Raw genomic sequence first — 9,822 nt, forward strand, 5'->3', positions numbered from 1 at the left:
AAGTTTTTCTGCAGCTGTACAGGGTCCTGGTTAGACCACATCTGGAATAATGTGTACAGTTCCAGTCTCCTTATTTGAAAAAGAAATAATTGTGTTAGAAATAGTTCAGAGAAGATTCACTCGACTCATTCCCTGGGATGACGGGTTTATCTTCGGAAGAAAGTTTGGACAGGGGGCCCGAACCTACTGGAGTTTAAAGAAATGAGACGTGATCTCAGTGAAATATAAGGTCCTGAAGGGACTGAGAGAGTGGATGCCAGGATGTTGATCCCTCTTCTTCTGGGACAGAGGGAGACAAGTGGGCAGGAGAAAAAAAGCTACAGAGAGAGTGAGGGAGAAAGAGAGGAACAGAGGGAGAGATTGAGAAAAGAGAAAGAAAGAATGAGGGAGAGAGCTAACAAGGAGAGTGAGACAGGAAGGACAAGACAGGCAGTCAGACAGAGAGAGGGAGAGAGACAGAAACTGAGCGACTGACACTGAGGGAGGGAGAGAGAGAGAGAGAGAGATGAAGTGAAGGTGCTGACGTGGTGTCTCTGCCTCATACCATTTACATACTGAGGAACGGGCAGAGAGACTCTCACAGGCTGCAGCTTTATAAAGCAGAGCCCAGTGAAGGGAGAGTTTATCAGTAACCAGGCACAGGGACAGGAGCAGACACCATGATTTCAGCCATCCAGCTGATCTGGCCTCTGGCATTCTGCATCGCAGGTACAAATCTCTCTCTTTCCACCTGGAATATTTTCCTGCTCTCCATTTCAATCCAATTCTACTGACTTGTGATTGAAGGGAAAATGCTGAAAGCAGAGGAACAGTCAGTGTCTCCAACAATATCTCATTGTACAGGCTCTTTCTGTGACAGTTCTTACTTCACTCTGTTTCTCTATTACTCCTCAGGTATCAGTGGAGACATCACCATGACCCAGTCTCCCCCGGTGTTGTCAATGAGCCTGGGCCAGACCGCAACCATCACCTGTACGGCCAGTCAATCTATTAGCAGTAATGTTAATTGGTACCAACAGCGAGAAGGTCAGAAACCGGCTCTGCTGATCTATGCTGCAACAACTCGATTCACAGGAATATCCGACCGATTCACCGGCAGTGGATCTGGAACACGATTCACCCTGACAATCAGCAATGTGCAAAATGAGGATGTCGCTGATTATTACTGTCAGCAAGATAACAGCTTCCCCTACACAGTGATTCAGAGCCTTACAAAAACCTCAATACGCTTAGCCCCACCTCCTATATTGACACAACCCATTGTTTTATGTAATATATAATAATATACACACAGACCCACCTCTTTCACTGACACATCTCACAGTTTTATATAAGCTATAATAATGGACACAGTCCCACCTCCTGGACTCAGACATACGGGTGGCACAGTGGTTAGCCTTGGGTGACTTTGTGGAATTTGCACCTTCTCCCTGTGTCTGTGTGGGTTTCCCCTGGGTGCTCTGGGTTTGTTCTACAACCCAAAGATGTGCAGGTTAGCTGGAGCTATGAGGTTATAGTAGTAAGTGGGCGAGTGGGCCTAGATAGAGTGCCGCTTCAGAGGGTTGCTGCAGACTCGATAGGCTGCAAGGGCTGCTTCTGCATTGCAGGAATTCTATGATTCTATGATCCCACAGTTTTATATAATGTATAATGATGGACACACAGCACCACCTCCTGTAATGACACATCCCACAGTTTATTCATAATAATCTTTATTATTGTCACAAGTAGGCTTACATTAACACTGCAATGAAGTTACTCTGAAAAGCCCCTAGTCGCCATATTCCGGCACCTGTTCGGGTACACGGAGGGAGAATTCAGAATGTCCAAATTACCTAACACCACGGCGCAATTCTCCCATCGGGAGACTAAGTCCCGGCGCCTGTGTGAAAACCGGAGTGTTTCACTCCGGCGTCGGAGGCCGCTCCCAGCCACTATTCTCCCGCCCCCGGGGGGGTAGTAGCAGTGTTGCGTCATTTACGCGTGGCGGGCCTTGGCGCCGCGTTAAAGCGGCGGCACGTAAATGACGTGGCGCAACGTCAACCGCACATGCGTGGGTTGGCCGGCGCTAACCCGCGCATGCACGGTTGCGGTCCTCCCTGAGGCCAGCCCGCAAGAAGATGTCGGATGGATCTTGCGGGGCGGTGGAGGAAAGGAGGTCCTCCTTCAGAGAGGCCGGCCCGCCGATCGGTGGGCACCTAACGCGGGCCAGACCCCTTTTGAGGCCACCCCCGGTGTAGGAATCCCCCCCCCCCCCTCCCCACAGGCCGTTCCCCCCAGCGTTCCCACGCTGTTCCCACCGGCAGCGACCAGGTGTGGACTGCGCCGGCGGGAAGCTGTCGTGTTGGGCAAGCCGCTCGGCCCATCCGGGCCAGAGAATCGCCGCTTGCCAATACAAACAGCGAGCGGCGATTCTCCCAGCGGCCAGCCGTGATTCGAGCTGCGCCGGTTTGGGGGGGTGGGAGAATCACGTGCGGGTGTTGGGGCGGCGTGGCGGGACCCGCGCGGCGCCCCGGCGATTCTCCCACCCGGCGTGGGGGGGGGGGGGGGGGGGGGTGGATTCCGCCCCACATCTTTCGGGACTTGTGGTAGGAAACCGGAGCACCCGGAGGAAACCCACGCAGACACAATATATAATAATGGACACTCAATCCCACCTTCTGGACAGACAGAACCCACAGTATTATACAATATTTTATACATAATAAACACAAGAATGGAAACTGAACAAATTATTCTCAGTGTCCACTACACACTCCAGTCCCTGTGGTGTCCACAGCTCACTGAAGGCCTCAAGTTTCCATCTGACTCTCCATGTCCACGTATGAAGAGCAGCTGAAAGATTTATCATCCAAAATTATAATTCTCAACTCTCCCAATAAAACAGAGACATTGAGAGAAACAGAGAGAGAGAGAGTGAGAGAGAAAGACATGAGTGAGTCAGACAGAGAGAGGGTGAGAGAGGGTGAGTGAGAGACAGAGAGAGACAGAGAGAGGGTGAGAGTGAGTGAGTGAGAGACAGAGAGAGACAGAGAGAGGGTGAGAGTGAGTGAGTGAGAGACAGAGAGAGGGTGAGAGTGAGTGAGAGACAGAGACAGACAGAGAGAGGGTGAGAGTGAGTGAGTGAGTGAGTGAGTGAGAGACAGAGAGAGGGTGAGAGTGAGTGAGTGAAGCAGAGACAGAGGTTTTTGTACAGCCCCTGTACTGGAAGCTGCCAGTGTGGTTCACGTTCGGTAAAGGAACCAAGCTCAGACTGGGTAAGTAAATCCCAATCCTCCGGTATTAACCCTTTCAATACTGAAACGTTCTCTTTTAAAAAAATATATATTTATTAAAGTTTTTTAACACAATTTTTCTCCCTTACAAACAATAACCCCCCCACCCTTGTAACAAAAAAAAAAAACGAGAAATCGCGCAGAGCAAAATGATATATTTACACAGCTTTGTACACTGGCCCTCACCCATACGGGCCAGTTTCCCCAACCCTTCATGTTATCTCTTGCTCATCCACCCTCCCAGGCAGTCCCCCCTTTCCCCCCCCTCCCCGCCCCCTCCCAGGACGTGTGTCGTTCCCCCCCCCCCCCAAGGTTGCTGCTGCTGCTGCTGGCCGACCTTCCTCTAACGCTCCGCGAGATAGTCGAGGAACAGTTGCCACCGCCTGTAAAACCCCTGCGCAGACCCTCTCAAGGCGAACTTAATCCTCTCCAACTTTATGAACCCAGCCATATCATTTATCCAGGCCTCCAGGCTGGGGGGCTTCGCCTCCTTCCACATTAGCAAGATCCTTCGCCGGGCTACTAGGGACGCAAAGGCCAGAATGCCGGCCTCTTTCGCCTCCTGCACTCCTGGTTCGTCCACTACTCCAAATATTGCTAGCCCCCAGCTTGGCTTGACCCGGACTTTCACCACCTGAGATATTGCTCCCGCCACTCCTCTCCAGAACCCCTCCAGTGCCGGGCATGACCAAAACATATGGACATGGTTCGCCGGGCTCCCTGAGCACCTTCCACATCTGTCCTCTACCCCAAAGAACCTACTCAACCTCGCCCCCGTCAAGTGCGCTCTGTGGACCACCTTAAATTGTATCAGGCTGAGCCTGGCACACGAGGAGGAGGAATTAACCCTACCTAGGGCATCAGCCCACAGACCTTCCTCGATCTCCTCCCCCAGCTCCTCCTCCCATTTACCCTTCAACTCTTCTACCAGCGCTTCCCCCTCTTCTTTCAACTCCTGCTGTATTTCCGACACCTTGCCCTCCCTGACCCATACACCCGAGATCACCCTATCTTGAACTTCATGTGCCGGGAGCAACGGGAATTCCCTCACCTGTCGCCTCACAAAAGCCCTCACCTGCATATATCTAAAGCATTTCCTGGGGGTAACTCGAACTTCTCCTCCAGTGCCCCTAGGCTCGCAAACGTCCCGTCGATGAACAGGTCCCCCATTCTTCCAATCCCCGCCCGATGCCAGCTCTGGAACCCCCCGTCCATCTTCCCCGGGACAAATCGGTTGTTACCCCTGATCGGGGACCACACCGATGCTCCCATTGCACCCCGGTGCCGTCTCCACTGGCCCCAGATCCTTATACTGAAACTTTCTCAAACACAAATGCTGAATCGTTGAAGGTGTTAGTGGGGAGCTGCAGTGAATGAAATGGTTCATTGTAGAACACTGTAGAACAGGGTGCCCAGCTGTATTTCTTTAGTTCCATTCCCCCCTTTAAGCAGCAAGATATAAGTAAGCAGCTTTTACCCACCGTGTCGAGGAGATCTGGACGTTTGCAGACTGTGTTCACATTCCTGGACCATGGAGTGAAATCACTCACTGGACTCCTGTCAGTCTCCGTGTGACAGACACGGGCAGAGTTTGATGTGAGCTCTGGCTCCCTGTCACACTCTCTGATATAACTGATCACAGCAGCAGCAGCACAGTGAGACACCGAGGTCCCACTTCCCCCCAGCTTTAACGCTGCTCTCTCCACTCCCTGCTTATCTCTTAGCAAAGTTCTGATGACAAACAGGTCCAGCAGGGCTCACAGTCCAGTGGCTTCAGTGTTCCAGGCTTTTGGGGAGACTCTCAGTTACTTTCTCTTTGGGTCGAGTTCAGTCCGATATTTATTCCTGATCCAATATTCCTGAAAATCCCAGTCGATATTTTTATTGTTTGATGTGATGTGTGATCTCTGACGGGGCCAGCATTTATTGCCCATCCCTAATTGCCCTTGAACTGAGTGTCTCGCTCGGCCATTACAGAGGACATTTCAGAGTCAACACATTACTGCGGATCTGGAGTCACTTGTCGGCCGGACAAGATCAGGATGGCAGATCCCCACTTCAGATCCACACATCCCATAAACTAACTTTTAAAAATGGCCTGAATTCCCCTTTCCTGCCGGTCCCCGTAACCCTTGACCCCCTCGTCAATCAAAAATCTGTCTAACTCTGCCTTTAATATATTCAATGTCCCAGCATGCATTGCTCTCTGGGAAAGAGAATTCTAACACTAACAACCCTCTGAAAGAAGAATTTCCTCCTCATCTCCGCCTTAAATGGGGATCCCTTTGGCTCGATTGTCCATCAGCAGGATACTCCGTTTTGCCAGCAGCGCATTCATGCCCGCGGATTCCCAAAGACATGGGGGTGCCCAAAATGGGAAACCCCATTGGCCAGGTGCCAGGACAGAGAATCCCGCTTCAGGTGGGGGGGGAGGTGCTGCACCAGAACACGGGTGCAGTGGGACGGATGATCCTGCCCATTATTTTTAAACTGTGTCCACTAATTCTAGATTCCCCACGAGGGGAAACATTCTCTCAGCATCCACCCTGTCAAGCTCCCTCGGAATCTTATATGTTTCAATAAGATCACCTCTCATTCTGCAATGAGTACAGACCCAACCAGCTCAACCTTTCCTCATCAGACATTCCATTCCTCAATGGAATCAGCCCAGTGAACCTTCTCTGAACTGCTTCCAATGTCGGAATATCCGTCCTTAAGTAAGGAGACCAACACTGTAGCCAGTACTCACGGTGATGTCACAATGTGCTGTATCGATGGCGCAAGACTTCCCGACTTTTATGCTCCATCCCCCTTGTAATAAAGGACAACATTCCATTTACCTTCCTAATCACTTGCTGTACCTGCAGGTTAACCTTCTGTGATTCATACACAAGGACACCCCGATCCCTCTGTACCACAGCTTTCTGCAGTCTCTCTCCATTTCAATAATATGCTGCTTTTCTATTCTCCCTAACAAAGTGGACAAGCTCACATTTGCCCACATTATACTCCATCTGTCAAATGTTCTCCCCACTCACTGAACCTATCAATATCCCTTTTCAGACTCTGTATCCTCCTCACAACTTGCTTTCCTACCTATCATTTTATCATCAGCAAATCTAGCTACAATACTGTCATTCCCTTCATCCAGCTCATTAATATAGATTGTAGAGTTAAAACCCCAAACAACAGCCATCTTCCTTTGTGCTGGGTATGATCCAACCAGCGGAGAGTTACCCCCCTGATTCCCACTGACTCCAGTTTTGTTTGGGCTCCATGATGTCAAATTCAGTCAAATGCTGCCGCGATGTCAAGGGCAGTCAGTCACTCTGGCCTCACCTCTGGAGTTCAGCTCTTTCATCCATGTTTGAACCAAGGCAGTAGTGAGGTGAGGAGCTGAGTGACCCTGGCAGATCCCAAACTGAGTGTCGGAGAGCAGGTTATTGCTGAGTAAATGCTACTTGATAGCACTGTTGAATATAACACCCATCATTTTGCTGATGATTGAGAGTTGACTGATGGGACAGTAATTTTCCGGACTGGATTTGTCCAGCTTCTAGTGGACAGGACATCCCTGGGTAATTTTCCACATTGTTGGATCGATGCCAGCTTTGTAGCTAAACTTGAACAATTTGGCTAAGGGTGTGTTCTGGAACACAAGACCACAAGAAATAGGGGCCGGGGTAGACCATTCGGCCCATCGAGCCTGCTGCATCATTCAATACTATCATGACTGATCTTGGTTTTCAACTCCATTTTCCCGCCCACTCCCCGTACCTCTTAATTTTCCCGAAAGACCTAAAAAATCTGTCAATCCCAGTCTGGAATATATTCAACAATGGAGCATCCAGACCCTCTGGGTCGAGAATTCCAAAGATTCACAATCCTTTGAGGGAAGAGATTTCTCCCCATCTCAGTCCTAAATGATCGGCTCCTTATCCTGAGACTGTGACGCTGTTTCAGATTCCTCGACCAGCGGAGACAATCTCTCAGCGTCTACACAAGTCTGGAACACAAGTCTTCAGTACTACTGGGGGGCTGATGTCAGGGCCCAGAGCATTCGCAGTATCCAGGGCCTTCAGCGTTTCTTGATATCATGTGGACCATAAGACCATGAGACATAGGAGCATAATTAGGCCACTCGGCCCATCAAGTCTGCTCCGCCATTCAATCATAGCTGATATTTTTCTCACCCGCATTCTCCTGCTTTCTCCCCATAACCCCTGATCCCCTTATTAATCAAGAACCTATCTATCTCTGTCTTAAAGACACTCAGTGATTGGGCTTCACAGCCTTCTGCGGCAAAGAGTTCCACAAATTCACCTTCTGGCTGAAGAAATTCTTCGTCATCTCAGTTTTAAAGGATCGTCCCTTTAGTCTGAGATGGTGTCCCCTGGTTCTATTTCTCCTACAAGTGGACACATCCTCTCCATGTCCACTCTATCCAGGCCTCGCAGTATCCTGTAAGTTTCAATAAGATCCCCCCTCATCCCTCTAAACTCTAACGAATACAGACCCAGAGTCCTCAACCGTTCCTCATACGACAAGCTTTTCATTCCAGGGATCATTCTTGTGAACCTTCTCTGGACCCTTTCCAAGGCCAGCACATCCATCCTTAGTTATGGGGACCAATCCCAGCCCTGGGTCACTGTCTGTGTGGAGTGTGCACATTCTCCCCATGTCTGCGTGGGTTTCATCCCCACAACCCAAAGATGTGCAGGTTAGGTGGATTGCCAACGCTAAATTGCCCCTTAATTGGGAAAAAAAAAATTGGGTACTCTGGGGCTCAAAACTGCTCACAATACTCCAAATGGGGTCTGACCAGAGCCTTACACAGCCTCAGAAGTACATCCTTGGTCTTGTACTGTAGCCCTCTTGACATGAATGCTAACATTGCATTTGCTTTCTTAACTGCCGACTGAACCTGAATGTTAACCTTAAGAGAATTGTGAACAAGGACTCCAAGTCCCTTTGTGCTTTTCCCCATTTAGAAAATAGTCTATACCTAAATTCCTCCTTCCAAAGTGCAGAACCTCACACGTTTCCACATTGTATTTCACTTGCCACTTCTTTGCCCACTCTCCTAGCCTGTCCAAATCCTTCTGCAGCCCCTTTGCTTTCTCAATACAACCTGTCCCCCAACAGATTTTTGTATCATCTGCAAACTTAGCAACAGTGCCTTCTGTTCCTTCTTCCAGATCATTAATGTATATTCTGAAAAGTTGTGGTCTCAGCACCGACCCCTGAGGCACATCACAAGTCACCGGCTGCTATCCTGAAAAAGACCCCTTTATCCCCACTCTCTGCCTTCTGCCAGTCAGTCAATCCTCTATCCATGCCAGGGTGCCTTGTCCTGCCCTTGACATGTTTCCTCCTCCTTGGGATGAATTTCTGCTGTGCATCCCGAATAACCCCCTTAACACCATGGGCTTTTAATTTATTTCACAATTTCCTATGCGGCACCTTGTCAGAGGCCTTCTGGAAATCCAAATAAATCACGTCCACTGGTTCTCCTTTGTCTAACTTTCTTGTTACCGCCTCAAAAAACTCTAGATTTGTCAGGCATGACATCCCTTTGACAAAGCCGTGCTGACTCAGTCCTATCTTACCATGCACTTCCAAGTATTCCGCAATCACACCTTTAATAACGGACTCTAAAATCTTACCAATGACCGAAGGCAGGCTATGCGGCCTATAATTTCTTGTCTTCTGCCCCCCTCCCTTCTTAAACAGTGGTGTTACATTAGCCACATTAGCCACTTTCCAGTGGGACCCTTCCTGCCTCCAGTGATTCCTGAAAGATCACCACCAATGCCTCCAAAATCTCCTCAGCTATCTCTTTTTGAACCCTGGGGTGTAGTCCATCCGGTCCAGGTGACTTATCCACCTTTCAGTTTCCCCAGAACCTTCGCCTTAGTGAAGGCCACTGCACTCACCTCTGCCCCTTGATTATGCTAGAGCTCTGGCATCCCACTGGTGTCTTCCATCGTGAAGACTGATGCAAAGTAACCATTCAGTTCGTCTGCCATTTTTTTGTTTCCTATTATTACTTCTCCAGCCACATTGTCCAATGTGGTCCAATGCCTATCTTTGATTCTCTCTTACCTTTTATATATTGAAATAAACTCTTCCTATCTTCTTTTATATTACTAGCTAGCTTGCACTCATATTTCATCTTCTCCCCCCTTTCTGCTTTTTTAGTTGTTCTCTGCTCGCTTTTAGAGAATTCCCAATCCTCTGGCTTCCCACTAATGCTCGCCACTTTGTATGCTTTTTCTTTTGCTTTTATGTTGTCCTTGACTTCCCTCGTCAACCATGGATGCCTTGTCCTGCCCTTGACATGTTTCCTCCTCCTTGGGATGAATTTCTGCTGTGCCTCCCGAATAATCCCCCAAAACTCCTGCCATTGCTGTTCCACTGTCTTCCCTGCTAGGCTCCTTTTCCAATCAACTCTGGCCAGCTCCTCCCTCATGTCTTTGTAGTTACCCTTATTTAATTGTAATACCGTTACATCTGATTGCAGCTTCTCCCTCTCAAACTGCAGGGT

The 9,822-nt window shown here is 49.3% G+C and overlaps 1 gene segment (V, D, J or C); it reads left to right on the forward strand.

Annotated features, from left to right (window-relative positions):
- The first annotated feature begins 576 nt into the window (after nt 1-576).
- On the forward strand, nt 577-1,280 carry LOC140427229 (immunoglobulin kappa variable 3-15-like). The segment is given in 2 exon segments: nt 577-708; nt 895-1,280. Coding segments are annotated over 2 exon segments (435 nt in total).
- The last annotated feature ends 8,542 nt before the right edge of the window (nt 1,281-9,822 follow it).

The sequence above is a fragment of the Scyliorhinus torazame genome, chromosome 7 (assembly GCF_047496885.1).
Source record: "Scyliorhinus torazame isolate Kashiwa2021f chromosome 7, sScyTor2.1, whole genome shotgun sequence".
Lineage (NCBI taxonomy): Eukaryota > Metazoa > Chordata > Chondrichthyes > Carcharhiniformes > Scyliorhinidae > Scyliorhinus > Scyliorhinus torazame.